This window comes from Metopolophium dirhodum, chromosome 2 (genome assembly GCF_019925205.1).
Source record: "Metopolophium dirhodum isolate CAU chromosome 2, ASM1992520v1, whole genome shotgun sequence".
Lineage (NCBI taxonomy): Eukaryota > Metazoa > Arthropoda > Insecta > Hemiptera > Aphididae > Metopolophium > Metopolophium dirhodum.
Window position 1 is genome coordinate 42,072,273 of NC_083561.1, and position 16,124 is coordinate 42,088,396.

The 16,124-nt window shown below is 28.4% G+C and overlaps 3 protein-coding genes across 4 annotated transcripts; 2 read left to right on the forward strand and 1 right to left on the reverse strand.

Moving 5' to 3' along the window:
- Positions 1-459: 459 nt before the first annotated feature.
- On the forward strand, positions 460-4,372 carry LOC132938270 (replication protein A 70 kDa DNA-binding subunit-like). The gene is made up of 2 exons (XM_061005017.1): positions 460-634; positions 2,342-4,372. Exon 2 carries the CDS (start codon positions 2,357-2,359, stop codon positions 4,184-4,186), a length of 1,830 nt encoding a protein of 609 aa, XP_060861000.1. The 5' UTR covers positions 460-634; positions 2,342-2,356; the 3' UTR covers positions 4,187-4,372.
- On the reverse strand, positions 4,248-7,265 carry LOC132938273 (programmed cell death protein 6-like). Its single transcript, XM_061005020.1, has 4 exons — positions 7,019-7,265; positions 6,844-6,950; positions 5,416-5,684; positions 4,248-4,620 (listed from the first exon to the last, which is right to left on the reverse strand). Exons 1-4 carry the CDS (start codon positions 7,075-7,077, stop codon positions 4,522-4,524), a joined length of 534 nt encoding a protein of 177 aa, XP_060861003.1. The 5' UTR covers positions 7,078-7,265; the 3' UTR covers positions 4,248-4,521.
- Positions 7,266-7,464: 199 nt separating this feature from the next.
- Positions 7,465-14,070, forward strand: LOC132938272 (serine/threonine-protein kinase Sgk2-like). Of its 2 annotated transcripts, none has more exons than XM_061005018.1 (10): positions 7,465-7,606; positions 7,774-7,964; positions 8,052-8,147; positions 8,212-8,348; positions 10,354-10,464; positions 11,352-11,625; positions 11,691-11,957; positions 12,025-12,198; positions 12,265-12,405; positions 12,553-14,069. In XM_061005018.1, the coding sequence occupies exons 2-10, from the start codon at positions 7,827-7,829 to the stop codon at positions 12,712-12,714; spliced, it is 1,500 nt and encodes a 499-aa protein (XP_060861001.1). In that variant the 5' UTR covers positions 7,465-7,606; positions 7,774-7,826; the 3' UTR covers positions 12,715-14,069. The 2 variants fall into 2 exon arrangements, with proteins under 2 accessions (XP_060861001.1, XP_060861002.1); XM_061005019.1 differs by having other exon boundaries at positions 7,473-7,601; positions 12,553-14,070.
- The last annotated feature ends 2,054 nt before the right edge of the window (positions 14,071-16,124 follow it).

A 16,124-nucleotide genomic window follows, 5' to 3' on the forward strand; every position in this document is an offset into this window, starting at 1 on the left:
GTTCCGCCATCCGGCCATCGTATTATAGTATTTGCCGCAATGTCGACGTACGTCATCATTGACCGTCCAGTATTGTCACGGAACAATGTATTATAACACACACCTGGTAATTGGTATATTGTCAGACAGTCAGAGAGAGTATTCAATTTGCTACGAACTGCGTCCAAAGTAAATCCAGCGAGTGCTTGCGATTTCTATTCTGACCAGCATGCTGTTCCAATTGCGTCCGATGCGGCGAAGTTTTGCAAGCCGTTTGGTTTTCCGACGCCATCGGACGCATTAATTCCTTTTGGACACGGCGTAAGGGTTATCGCCGCGAAATTTAGTAAGGCGGGAAAATGGTTATAAATTATCGATTGTACAACCTCTTTGAGATTTAGATCAATTATCCTATCAGCTCATTTCCCGCCCTTACTTGTGTACTCATTGTAACCACTACTATACCCAGCCAGTGGAATAGTGAATACTGATTATAGTCCACGGAATTGAAAATGTTCTAGACGTAAGGTAAAAAATTAGTCTTAAAGTATAATATTTAGCATTTCTTACTGGAGAAGTTAGAAATCCGGTTGGCCTACTGTTAAACGAAATACCACATTCCAGCGGTCAATAAATATATATCTAACTGTAGAAGGTAAGACACTTTATAATTAATTGATAGTACTTCTTTATCGTGTGTCAAATCCAATCGTTCAGCACAACACAGGCGACGAACTTGTTCAATTGCCCATTTTGTTTACAAATCGTATCTAATTTTAAAACTCGAAATTTCGTTGATTGTAAAATATCTAATTATATAAATACTCATGTTGTTTATGTTTTTGACAATAATACCGATTACCATAATCTTATTCCGCCCGGCGCTTAGTTTAATCCCGATGTGAATAAAAAACACACTCGTACTATTCGGACGAAATACCTACCTATTTTTGCCAATTCTAAACTATAAAAATTTGTGTGTAGGTAGATACTAAAAAATATCTGTTTCAAATACATAGGCAATGTGTGTATTTACAAATATTTTTTTTTACACTTCAGTAATATTCGATAGTAGGTATTGTTTTCAAATATGACTAAATTGTTATTTTTAAATAGTACCTTTGTAATGAATTAGTGCTTTGTATTGTGCCTTTCGTTAAATTTCTCTGTTGTCAACTTCCTATTATAGCTTGGAACACTTAGTTTAACGTTAATTTGGTACCTATCACTTACTATTAATAACGTTGTAAATAATTTAATAGTTTTTAATTCACTGTATTTGAGGCTTATTCTTAATTGATGGTCATTTACTTAAATTTATTTTATTTTTCAACTATAATCAAGCGAGCGATGTGTTTTAATAATATGCTGTTATCAATATAAACTATTTAACGCAACAAAATATTGACCAATATTTATTGCCCTTATTTTAGACTGAGCAGAGCAATAAATGTATCAATTTTATTTTTTATTTTTTTTTGTCTAAAGGCACTTTAGTATAAAAAAAATGAATCTAGGTAGATTTGTGAAAATAAATTATGTCTTAATGTCTTATCAATCTGATAAAATTTACCTACTACATATTTTTTATTAAGGCGCCCGGTGCCGGTGGTATTTTGTCCTCAAAAATATACTCTGCGGGAATAACGATACCGCCTTGTAAAATCAACCTAATTTCTTAATTTTTTTTTTAAGAGGGAAATATTTTACAGCCCGCATCGATCTCTGTTTTTTAATATCTTACAAAATCAGAGATCGATGCCGGCTGTAAGAAGTCTTCTTAAAAAATAGTCATCAAAATCCGACAATTCTACAAAGCTTGTGAGTTATTCCAGTAGTAATTTTTTTCAATATAATACACCCTATCAACCCCCCCCCCCCCTAAATAGGTATCGGGTAGTAGTTTAGTGGAAAAGTCTTATAATTGAGGTAGGAACTAAAATATAAAATTTAATTTTCAAATTTTATAGAATTGTGGAAAATTTGAAAAACTGGCACTGGAACCCTTAACACTTATAAGTCACCATAATAATATAGGTATAACCACATTTTTTCAATTGAAAGAATAGTTAACCTATTTAATTTTTTAATAGTATGGAAATAAGCTAATCAAATTGACGAGTGAGTGCAACGATAATATTGTATTTTTAAATATTGAAGATTATCAACAAAAATATTATGATTTATGATCATCATTATGTTGATATTAAATAACTGTTACAATTAATTTAATCTCATGGTATAATTATCCATTGTGAAAAAAATACACAGTGGAATATGTCCAAATACCTGTTTAAAATGTTTAAATATGAATTGTTTTTAAAATTATTCATAATTATTTCTATGTTATGTTCATATCTAGGAAATCATTAAAAAAATGGAGTATGAAAAAATGTTAACAAAGGGTGCGTTAAAGTCGATCATGAACAATGAAGATGTTAAAGATCCAGTCATGCAAGTTCTCGGTGTAAGGAAAATTACTGCTGCAGGAGCAAACGAAAGATATCGCTTACTTATTTCTGATGGCCATAATTTAAATTCTTTTGCCATGTTGGCTACTCAGTTGAATGGCATGGTTTCTTCTGGAGAAATTAATGAATTTTCCATCCTACAGATAAAACGTCATATAATCAGTAACTTGACTGACCGTTCAAAAGGAAGTAAGCAAGTTATGATCCTTATAGATTTAGCAGTTATGGTACCTGGTGATGTGGTGGGTTCAAAAATTGGTGATCCTAAACCAATAATTGATAATTCTGGTCAAAAAGTGGAAAATGGCGCTTCTGCATCAGTTGATTCTACACCCCAGTCTAATTCTTTGGCAAAACCACATTCTGTCCAATCAAGTGTCATAGATAATGGTCTTCAGCGAGATATTGATGTTAGCAATATTCATCCTATCAATTCTCTTAGCCCATATCAAAATAAATGGACAATCAGAGCTAGAGTTGTAAACAAAGCTCCAGTTCGTACTTGGAATAATCAAAGAGGTGAAGGTAAACTTTTTAGCATGGATCTACTTGATGAGAGTGGTGAGATTCGTGCAACTGCCTTTAATAGTGAATGTGACAAATTCTTTGATATGATTGAAGTAAATAAAGTATACTTTATAACTCGCGGCTCAATTAAAACAGCAAATAAAAAGTTTTCAAATCTAAATAATGATTACGAGCTTACTCTTTCTAATGAAACACAAATATTTCCATGTCACGACTTTGATGATTCTCAAATGCCCGCTCTGAAATTTAATTTTGTTCCATTGAGTCAAGTGAAAGACGTTGATGTTGATGGTATAGTCGATGTCATTGGAGTTTGTCAAACTGCAGGAGAATTAACTATGTTAATGTCAAAGACTACAAGAAAAGAATTAAAAAAAAGAGATGTGACTATAGTCGACCAGTCTTTGAGTTCAGTGACTATTACTTTGTGGGATACACAAGCAGAAGATTTTGATGGATCATTGCAACCTGTAATTGCTATAAAAGGAAGCAGAATCAGAGAATTCATGGGTAGCAAATCATTGTCCCTTTTAGGATCGACTGTAATGCAAATAAATCCAGACATAGATGAAGCGCATCGCTTAAGAGGTTGGTATGACTCACTTCCTTCAAATGCAGAATTCACTAGTATTTCAGCCCGTTCAGATGTTGGAGCTAATAATCAATTTCTTACAATTAAAGGAGCACAACTTGCTCAACTTGGTAGCGGGGATAAAGCTGATTATTATAGTATGTACTCTCATTTGATTTTTGTGAAATCCGAAACTGCCTTATATAAAGCGTGTCCAAAACCAGATTGTCAAAAAAAAGTTGTTGATCGAAATGACGGAACATATCGTTGTGAAAAGTGTAATGATGAAACAGAAAATTTCAAGTATAGATTGATGCTCTCGGCACAATTGAGTGACTCGACTGGAAACCAGTGGGTAACCATGTTTCAGGAAACTGCTGAAAGTCTTTTGGGAACTACTAGCGCAGAATTGGGAAGGTTGTTGGAAGAGTCTAAGGAAGAATATAGTGATGTTTTTCAAAGTCAAATGTTTAAATTGTTTGATATTAGAGCTAGAGCAAAAATGGAGACATACAACAATGAGACTAGGTTAAAAGTAACATTATTCAGTATAAAACCAATTGATTATAAGGTAGCTTCTACAAAATTGATTGCTACCATTAAGAGATTGAGTGGTATTACAACATCGGTTATGTAAAAACTAATTATTAAGTGTATTTTTTTTTTAGTTAATTAAGTTTAGAGATTAACACAATAAATATTATATACATGTATTTATTATAATTTCATCTTTTTATTGTTTAAATAAGTTCATTTTTAATATCACAACATTTATGGAATTGTTTACTAATTAATTTTAACAGTAAACACAGTTTAATATAAATTGTATTATATTTAACTTATAAAAATTAAAAAAGCCTCTTTCATATATCCTTTAGTTTGGTGCAAATATATTTCAAAAAAAAAAAAAAATAAATAATAAAATAATTATTGACGAATAGATGATAAAATATTAAATTAAATGATTTTGACTCATTTAATACTAAACACTAGCCCAACAAATTGTTCATAATGCAATGTGACTACTCCATCTTGATCGGTATCAAATTGGCGGAATGCTGTAGTTAGATTCTGAAAAATTAAAATTATAAAATTAGATAATAAATATTTGTTTAGTAAACTTGTACTAAGAAATAAAATTACAATTTCTATCAATTAATGTTTTGACTACAAGTAATGATAAAATAGTTTTTGATAAACTAAAAAATATTGAAATATATCTCAATTTAACAAAACAGTAAAGATATTGTAGATACCTTTATATGTAAGGTCTAAGTACAGGCGCGGACTGGTAAAATAGGGCACGGGATGCTACACAATTTAAAGGGCAAATAACATAAATTGTTGGGGCGAATTTAATATATGTAGATTATTTATAAAATATTAATATATTTTATTTTGTTTTGAAAAAATATTGAATATACGTTAAACACGTAAATAAGTACCAAGTTACAAAAAACTTTCAATCAAAGTTGTACAATATTATAGATTACTAGTAATCGTAAGTTGGTAACAATCTGTTGTTCATTAGGTGTCTAGAGTCTTTAAATATATAATAAATAATATTAGGCAAATATATTTTAGGGCAAAGGATGCTGTAGCATCCCAGCCAGTCCGCGCCTGTCTAAGTGTGTGCTTCAAAATTTAGTGTTTAAATAAATTATTTAAGGTCAGATTTTGTAATTACATTTTTTAATTAAGATGTCCGGAAAATTATTAATTGTTAAATCAAGGAGTTGGCACAATAAGATTACTAAATACATAGTTTGTATTTTATATTGAGTTATATTAGTTAGTAGGAATTATTCTTTTTATAAACAGTAACTTGATTGAAACAACAATTTAATTTTAATATGCATTACTTACATTAAGCATGATGCAACATTGTATGAAATCATCAAATAGGACAGTCCCTTTTCCAATTCTATCAAATTTTTGCAACATTGTAGTAACGGTAGCATCATTCAAATTGTATCCAAATGTTTGTAATGCAGCTCGAAGTTCATTTCTGTCTATATTTCCAGAATTATCTTTATCAAAGGAACGGAAGCAATTTTGCCAATCTACAATATATTTCCATAATGCACCAAAATCTTCAAATGATATAGTGCCTTTATTTGACTTGTCAAACATATCTATAAATAATAAAATAAATATTAATAAAGAATTAAAATAACACTATACATATGCCGTACGACTTGAATTAATCAGTATTATTTATTTCTATGATTAAATGCACCTACAGAATTTTGGGAGACTGGTCGTAAGAAAAAATTAAACCAAGCTTTAACAATCTTGTTTTATTTGTCTGTAAGATTAAAGGTCCCCACACACTGGCGGTGGTGTTATATTCTATTGTCTTGGCTTTACCGCCGCGGTGAGCCGTGAAATGTGTCCTGCATCAATTCACTGCTGCAGTGTGTGAGGACCTTAACGCCGTGTCCTAGGTAAATCCGGTGAGTCCAACAATTTATATTCTGATCATCCTGCTCGGCCACAATACAATGCGATGAAATATAAGCTGTTTGGTTTTTTGTCGGATTCACGAAGGACACTGCTTAATGTTAACGTAAGGCAATAATTTTTAAGAATGCTTAGCTGGAACCTTTCTAAGATTAATTTATCTATCGGTTAAACCTGTTGGTTATAATATTAACTAGAGTTCCAAAAACAGTTTAACTGGTGCTCAATACTTATAGTATTAACTGTCAGTTAAAGTTAATTGAAAAACTGGCCCTACAATGCCTCCAGTAGGAAGTACTAGCCACTAGGTACTAATTATTCACTATTGGTTCTCTTAATACTTGACCAATCTTTTTACAAGAGGATAGATAAGTGTTTATTCAAGAGAGGCGAGAGCGATTATACCATGTTAAAACTTACTGTCCATGGGTCATTAAGTTAACTGTACTTTTTCCGATTATTGCCTTAATTGAGTTCTACTTCTATTTAGGAGAAGGCCTGAGTCAGAGGACAATATGAGACTACATAATCATTAATGGTAAATGGTATTCAATGACTCAATTGTCCGACGTATTAATTTGGTAATTAATTGTCCTTATAAGTTTAACTCAGGGTCGGACTGGGAATAAAAATTGGCCCCAGGGGTACTGATAATTTGGCCCAGTTTTGGGGTAATAATAAAATATTTATAAGTTATCGACCCAAATTTTTGACAGGCCCAGGCGTGGTCCACCCCTGGTTCTACAATATATTTTTTAATTACAATTATTATCCACAAATTATCATTATAATTGTATTTGTATTTTTAATTAAATACATCTTTTGACTTACTCAACATTAAACGAACCGTCTCCGGGTTGAAAGGTGTCCACGTGCCATTGGATAGTGCGGTTTGTAATTCGTTAGCTGTAATGGAACCACTTTGGTCTTTATCTAATCTTTAAAAATAAGGAAATATTTAAATATATAACTGAATTAGATTTAATGATTATTTGATGTATTTTACTTCTGGAACATTTCCATCAAGTATGCAGGAGGAGGCATTCCACTTTGAGGTTGAGCCATTCTGAAACCCAATGTTTGGTGTTGTAATACTTTTATTTATTTAAAAATTCACACGTATGAAATGAATAAACGTCAATAAAAAAATCGCAAGCCAATAAACATTAAACAATCATTAGGCGAGTACAACAACAATTTAATAAGTAATAACTGAAGTCTGAAATACTACGAACACTGTGAATAACAATTTAGTTTCATTAGATTTCTTATCTACAATTCTACGTGACTATACGTACGAGTGTATGACACAATGTAAACAAAGTAGGAATAAAATAATAAACATAATAATGATAACATAATAACAAAAAAATTAATAACAAAATCCTGTGATTATCATTTACCGTGCAACTTACCAAGTTGGTGAGCGCATGCGCCGTGCCTCCGTCATTAATGTGATAAGCTGCGCCGTTCTAAAAATGGAAAGTTCAGCGTCCACTCTCCACAGATTTATTTATTTTATTAGCTAGAAAACAATCAACAATTATGTGACAGTAGTGGGAAGTTGGAATGCCAATGGATTTGTCGTGGTGAGGTAATAAATTTCCCTGAAGAGACTATTATGGACGATTATTATTATTTATTCTTGTGACGAAATTAGATCCAATGTCCATTATTAGGTCACTGGGTCATTTTGTAAACTAGTTGAAATGACTAAAACTATGTGTCTAAATTGGTTTTGTTATTTTGGATTTCATACAGGCCGACGTGGATATTCTACCATCGGCAGTCATTCCAGGTCATGTGTTGACGTCATGGATAATAAGTCCAGCGTACAAGTAGAGCTAGATACGTGTGAAAACTGTTCAAAATTGTCTATGGACGGGGATGATGATAAAACTGCGGCTATGGTGTCACAAGCAGAGATTTGGCAGGAAGATAAAAAATTCACTGTATATTAAATTATTTTGTATAGAATAATGACAGTCATTATAGTATATAGTATTTAGTTCTACAAAATTTAATTCCATATGTTTTAGGTGTATAAAGTTGTAATTTGGTCACGGAATGAATCTTGGCATGTATTTAGGCGTTATAATGAGTTCTATAAACTTAGTGAAGTACTAAAGAAACAGGTAAAATCCAAGTTTTAATTTTTAATTTTAGTTGATTTATTGATTAATTTTTTTTATTTTATAGGTGCCAGACTCAAACTTAAAAATACCAGGTAAGAAATTGTTTTGTAACAACATGGATCCGTCATTCATTGCCTCTCGCCGGGAAGGTCTTGATCAATTTGTACATCATTTAATGCATCAAAACAATTTACTAAACATGTAAGCTTAACTAATTATTAGTTTGTATTAAATTATAAAATTTTATTCATAATCAAAATATTTAAAAGCTATTAAGAGGCAAACAAAGAATTTATGAATGATTTAATGAATGAACTGAACTTTTTTTTCTTGTGCTCTTCTATTATTAAAATTTGAAATTATTAAATACACTTTCATAATAGATTGTGCATGTTGATACTAAACATTAGTAGTGCATATTTATCTGCAATGGTGCAGTCATACTCATTAACAGTAAAAATAGTTAACTAGATAGAAAAAAATGATATGATATTAATAAATTAATGACTAACAATAAATACTAATTTTGTGTAATCAAAAGCTCAAAATATATTAAATATTTTATTTCGGTATGCGTAGTCAATTTATACAACACACAAATTGACTATGCATATGGACATTTTAGAAGTATGCTTAAAATAATATAACTACATAATTTTAAATAAGAATTAGTTATAAAATTATGTAATCATTTAAAACTTTTTTAATGAATATGTATTATTCAATATATTTTACATAATTATAAATCAGAAAACCAAATAAAAAATAAATTATTTTTAAAAATCCTAATAATTGTACCCAATTATAATGTTATCAAGAAACACCAGTTATTATCAATTTAACTTAATCATTTTTCTGATTTTTTTTAATAATATTTTTTAATTACACATGAATACAACATAATAGTACCACCTCATATTCAATTGCTGTCTTTATGTTCTATTTGTATATGTAATTTTAAAATTAAAATATGTATTACACTATTACGAAAACATTTGTATATAGATATTGTTACTCATTATTTGTGGCAATTTTATTTTAGTATTTTTATATTATATAAACACTAATATCTATAATAGGTGTATGTATTGATAAATCAATATTTGGCAAATGTGTTTTATGCTATCTACAAAAAAAAAACTATGTGATGTCCTCTATCAATATGTTTTCTGTTTGAGTCACTTTGAATTCATTAACCCAGCACCAAACAAGTTCAATAATTTTGCATAATATGTTCAATCTACTATTATTGTTTTTTATTTTAGTCCACTAACGTGGAAAATAGATTTTATAAAAACCTTACCAGCAGCATTTAATTTTGTACATCAAACATTTAAATTTGATAATAATTCTTGGTTTGTTAAAAACTTAAAAACTTCAGATAAGTTTCATCATTAAAAATAATTTTCCGGTATAATTCACACATATTAACCATTGTGAAAAATCATAGAAAAAAAATTGTTCAACAATTACCAAAGACCAAACCCATTCTAATATATAATACTATACAAATATAAAGAATTAGTTTATAATATTATGGGAGAATAAGTAGATATTGTTACTAAGTATAGACAGCATATAACACCAATAAACCTTATACTTCTAACTGTAAATAGCATATGACATGTGTGCCCAATCTATTCATCAATAATTTGCAGTAATCATGTTCTAGGACCTAAAGTTTAGGTATAACGTTTAACCTACAATTATTTTGTTTATTTTTCTATAAAACAAATCAATAATAATTGATTTTTTTAAGAGAATGTCAGTGCAATATTTATTTACTCTCAGACCCATGTGCAACATTCAATAAAACACATTCATATAAAATCTTTTTTATGTTTTTTGAGTAATCATAAAGTAAAATCTTACACTACAAAAATTATAGATAATAATATGTTTGAGTGTTTGGTATATCAGTTTTATATTTTATTATTTTTTGGTTTTAAGATAAATTGATACAATCACGCTCAAAATTATTATTCTTTATAATTTTTGTAATAGGTGATTTTACTCTTCGATTACTCAAAAACCTACAAAAATATGCATTTACGTAATATTGTTTTTTCTATGTTGTGCGTTGGCCAAAGAGAGAGAATAAACAGTGCGCTGATATCCTCACAATATTATGGATTGTCTATAGAAAAAAAAACATCCACTTTAATATGTTCTAAAATTAATATAATAAACATTTTTGAATTTATAGAAGTGAAGTCCGCATATTTTTTAACTTGGATACTAAAGTTAAAGAACCAGACAGACCAAACCTTCTTAAATGCTCTGGTACAATAAATTTAGGACCTTCAGAAAGACCATCGTAAGTAATATAATTATTATAATCAATAATGAGTCATAAGTAATAAATCTTTATTGAAAATACATGTTGAACTAACAAACAAATCCATTACATAATATTAAAATAAAGCTTTTTTTATTAATTAATTTATAATTATTCAACTAAATCAATATGTTCTAATGGTAACAGTAAAGTTGTATATTAATATTAGTAATTACATAATATCTGTCAGCATGTGATTTCTACATAATTCAATATTATACAAAATAAAATTATATAATTTAGTTAATTGTATGTCAGTTATTAGATTTTTACCTATGAAATTCTTACAAGACTCGATCCCAATTCAAATAAATGATTATAAAAAAATATTTCAATACTAAACAATTGTATTTGTTTATTATACATAAAAAATTATTGTTATATACTTAAAAATATTATAGTTGTAAGTTGTATAAAATAAATATATAATTGGGCATACTCAAGAGCCAGAGATTAAGATGGGCTGGGCATGTATAGTGAGCGAAGAATAACTCATATGGAGAGTTACGAAATAGAAACCAAATTAAATACTATTAAGAGGAAAACCTAGACAATGATGGAAGGATGGAATTAAAGAAAGTCTAAAAATCTTAAGAGTATTATATAATCTATATTTTGTATTATATAAAAAAAAAATATAAATAAATTAAAACTTAACGTGACCCGTCGAAAATAATATAATCACGACCCACAGTTCTGGAACCTCTGACATAGACTATAATAGAGAAACATGGAAAGACATGATGTAAGAAACTCTGGGCTTTAAAGGCCTTGAATATTCCTAAAAAAGTTATATATATAACAAAAAGTATTTATAAATTATTTATGTAATGGGTTTAATTAATTTGTTTTATATTAATTTCTAGTGCTAATCCATCAGATTTTGTATTTTTACGTATTATTGGAAAAGGCAGCTTTGGTAAAGTTTACTTGGCTGAACACAAAACTGAATCCATTCATTTTGCTATAAAAGTATTGGATAAAAAGCACATACTTGCAAGAAATGAAGTCAAGCATATCATGTGTGAACGCAATGTTCTACTGAAAAATATCAACCACCCATTTCTTGTTGGCCTTCATTACAGCTTCCAAACCAAAGATAAACTTTACTTTGTACTTGATTTTGTAAATGGTGGAGAGGTAAATAAGTGCTTAAAATATTGTATCAGTCTAATTTTATTTTATTTTTACTTTTACTTTTTTAGTTGTTTTATCATTTACAAAAAGAAGTTAGATTCTCAGAAACCCGAGCTAAGTTCTATACAGCTGAAATAGCATCAGCTCTCGGTTATCTCCACTCTAATGGTATTATTTATAGAGATCTCAAACCAGAAAACCTGTTACTTGACCAAGAAGGACATTTGGTCCTTACTGATTTTGGGTTTTGCAAGGAAGGTCTCATCGGAACTAAAACTACAAATACATTTTGTGGAACTCCTGAATATCTTGCTCCCGAAATAATCAGGAAAGAAGTAATACCTACTGGTTTTATTGAAAATGATTAAAATTGTGATAATTTAATATATTTATTATTTTTAGGCATATGGCAGATCAGTTGACTGGTGGTGTCTCGGTGCAGTACTATATGAAATGTTATTTGGACTCCCACCATTTTACAGTTTAAATGTGCAAGAAATGTATAATTTAGTTTTGCATAGTAGATTAAAAATAAAAGGACCGGTTTCGTCACAATGTAAAAATTTATTGCACAAGGTTTGAAAAATATACTTAATACTAAATTTAAAAAATAATATTTTAATTACAAATATATATTTCTAGTTGTTGGAAAAAGAAAGCAATAAAAGAATTGGTAGCAATGTTCAAGATTTTAATGAGGTTAAAAAACATCCATTTTTCAAAACAATTAATTGGGTTGATTTATTGAATAAACGTATTACACCACCTTTTCAACCACAACTGGTAAATTTAGTTTAGTATTAAAAAAATTACTTTAATATGCTTATATATTAACAATAAATATAATCAGATAACAATTAATTAATTTAATTATAACTTTATAAGTGTGTAAGTTAATCCATTATTTATCAATGATGATTTTTTTCGCAGAGTGGAACATGTGATTTGCAATATATTGATCCACAGTTTACTAAGGAATCTGTCAGTTCGTCCATGTCATCGTTTTGTGATGAAAAACTTTCTACTAGTAAACAGGACATAGATAATGTGTTTGCTGGTTTCTCCTACACTCCTCCTTCTAGTTTAGATTAATAATAATCAAACTACAATCGTTCCTATCTTTAGTTATTTTTACATATTTAATCGACTTGTGACTGGCTCACGAAGACTTACTATCTACAACTTTTTAATACCTACATCCTACACAAAAAGTTTTTATTCTAGTTAATAACTGTTATTCTACAATATTAAAATTAATGTTTTCATGTTTTTAAGAAGCATTAAATAATATATTCAAAATAAATAAGCAATAACATTCCATTTTTAATACACCAGCACCCGTGTGTGTTCATTCATTAATTTTGCAGCTTAATTAGTCAGGGTTTTAATAAGAATATCAACTAAAAAAATATTAATTAAAATATATTATTAATTAATAAAGGTACTTAATATGATATTTTAATTGTAATTCACTGCCAAAATGTTGCAATGTAAAAAATAATTTTTAATCTTTAAAAATTATATCTGTGATTTATTACATTTTTTGCTTTACCGATTCACCTATTTTCGTGCTTTAAAATCAAATTCTTAAACATTATTGTATCATATTATAAACTTTGAGTTTATAACATCTATTAAGTTTTAAATGTAAATACCTATATATCAATATGTTTACACCGAAAACTAAATATAATTAAACTATAATATTGTGTTTAAATATAATATATACTCTATAGAAATGTGTTAAAAATATTATATATCTACCTTGTACTCATCATCTAGAAAATACCAAAAAATGCCTAATAAAACATATACAATGCCATTTATTAAATAATAGCCATAATACCTAGGTAAATACATTTTTTATTGTTTCTGACCCATGTATTATTATGTGAATTATTAATATTACTACCAAATATATTGTAAGTTATAATTTATAAAAATGTTAAGATTAAACTAATAGAATTTATTAACTATGAGAAATAATACTGTGTTAATTATTACGAATCAACATTTACTGGATACTGCCATAATTTATTGTTAATAATCATAGAATAAGTGCTCTTGTTAGAATTATCTTAAGCAAATTTAAAAGGTTATAAAAATCAAATGTTACTGAATATTTCTTGTCTTGTGTTTGTTTAATTCTTATGTGATTTATATACTATTAACTATATATGTATTATTAGACGTTTAATTTTTTTTAGTGTACATTGTACATAACCTGAATGATTTTCCTTGAAACTATTAATATTTAATATTTGAGTTATATAATACCCACTACACTTTTCATTTTAAATTATAAGATATAGTATTATTTAATGTTTAAATTCTGTTGTTTATTTTAAAAATGGTATTTATCAAAAAGTTAAATTAATTGTTAAACCTACTGTTATAATTATTCTTTTTGTATTTTAATTGTGTGTTACTTAATATTGACGTTTGTATCTCTATAAATCAAATATAATATCATAATATAATGTACCTAGTCTACTAATTATTTTATGTGTTATATTGTTACATACTTATATCTTATATGAAACAGATTGGTACTTTCTTATACCTGCGTTATAAATAGGTAATAGAATGTAAGTCAGAGATCGGTAATAGGTGGACCTCGGAGGAGAAAAAACAGGAATACAAAAAATATTTAACTTAAACATAGTGATCACACATGCATTAGTTTTTTTTACAATATTTCGTCATTGAAAGTAACAAAGTATTTTTGTGTATTTTTTTCATTATTTGCCTGTGCAGACCTACAATAATAAGCTAAACATTTCCCATGTAATTTACATATTACGGACAATGAACATCTAAATTTAGTATGTATAAAATAATATTTTGATTTAAAAATCCTTTGAAACTATTCTACAACCCATCATATCTATTTTAAATTATCATCTATACAATTTCTTAATGCATTTGTTAAGTTAACTTTTGGGTACCTATACATAATAGGCGTACTAGGATAGAGTGACTAGATAATAATATGCCGTTTTATACGGGAAAGTTGTGTATTTTAAAAATGTTGTCCCAGCGTTACGACAAACATTTTCGGACTCTTAATTTCGTTATCTTTATTTTATTATAATATGTAATAGGTAACTAATTAGTTTTATTGTTCTATGGTGTTACTGCTCAAAGGTGGCGACACTGCACACTCGTCGTCACAAAGGTCGTGACAGACAGTTTTTTAGACTTAAATAATATAACCTTTGTAAACCTTTTTATAGTTAATTACACCGGAACGCTAAGGCAATAAAATTGTTTACTTTTGTGTGCGAGTTGTCGCACCATTGTGTAGTATTGCTGGTATATTGTCTGAATTTAATAAATATCGGTGCTTTTAAATAGATCATTTTTTACTTTCTTGATTTTCAATCGAGTATGCCGAGTATGGTAATTAAAATGAAAAAAGTCTGAATTTTGAAAACTTCAAGAAGTTAAATAGGAAAATAGTAAAAATGTAACTCGGTAATGATGAGTAGGTGCCAGGTGGGTAATTTATTTAGCTAGCTTTATTATAAAATATTAATGAGAGAGAGGGTCAAAATTTATAGTTTCCAATAGGTTACCCAATAGTTTTCAAAAACGCCGGGGATACAACATAAAAATTAAAGAAAAACAGGAATTTGTACGCAAAATCAGTTTTCTACAAAATCGTGATTTTGGTTTTTGGTGTAACTCTAAAACAAATGGACGTATATACATTAATTTTTCACTGGTTGTTTATATTTGCATTTTCTATACATATACCATAAAATTTTCAAAAGTCACAGTTTTTATTTATAAGCATTTAAATCTTGACAAAATACGAAAAAATCACGAAAATTAGCAAATTATTTTGAGTTGAGAATTCATAAAAATTTTTCTTTTTAAATCTAAGATTTTAAAATGTAATACAACATTCCTTATAAGATTATCTACCTTTATCAAAAAAAAAAAAAATGTCTACAAGAAAGGCATATTACATTTTTATGAGCGTTTGAAATTCATATTTTTATAACATTTGATATTCACTTGATTTCACATGTGACGATTTTCTTATTTTGTTGTAATTAAAAAACGTATGACTGTAGATACTTGAAAATTTCACTGAATGTTTATATTAACATTTTCTATACACGATAAAATGTTGAAAATAATTTGACTCTTTTTGAGCTGTTTATGGACATTGTCAGTTTTCAATTTTTTTAGTTTTTTTTTCTATAAATATCAATAAAATTTTATTTGTTGGGTAAAAAAAAAGTTCAGGAGGTCAGCTGACTCACAGTTAATATTTGCTGATCAAATTGGCCTCTTTTCAGATCTTGGGTAGTTGGACACTTGGACCCTCAAATAAACACACATACAGTATAAATGAATTTTTCTTGTTTTATATACCTAGTACACAAGTATAGATTTCTAATCTGGTTTTAATAAGTGGCCCCTTAAAATGTCCTGACCCACAGTTTCCTAACTCTGGATCCGCCTCTCCCTCCCTGATGAAAATTCTATCT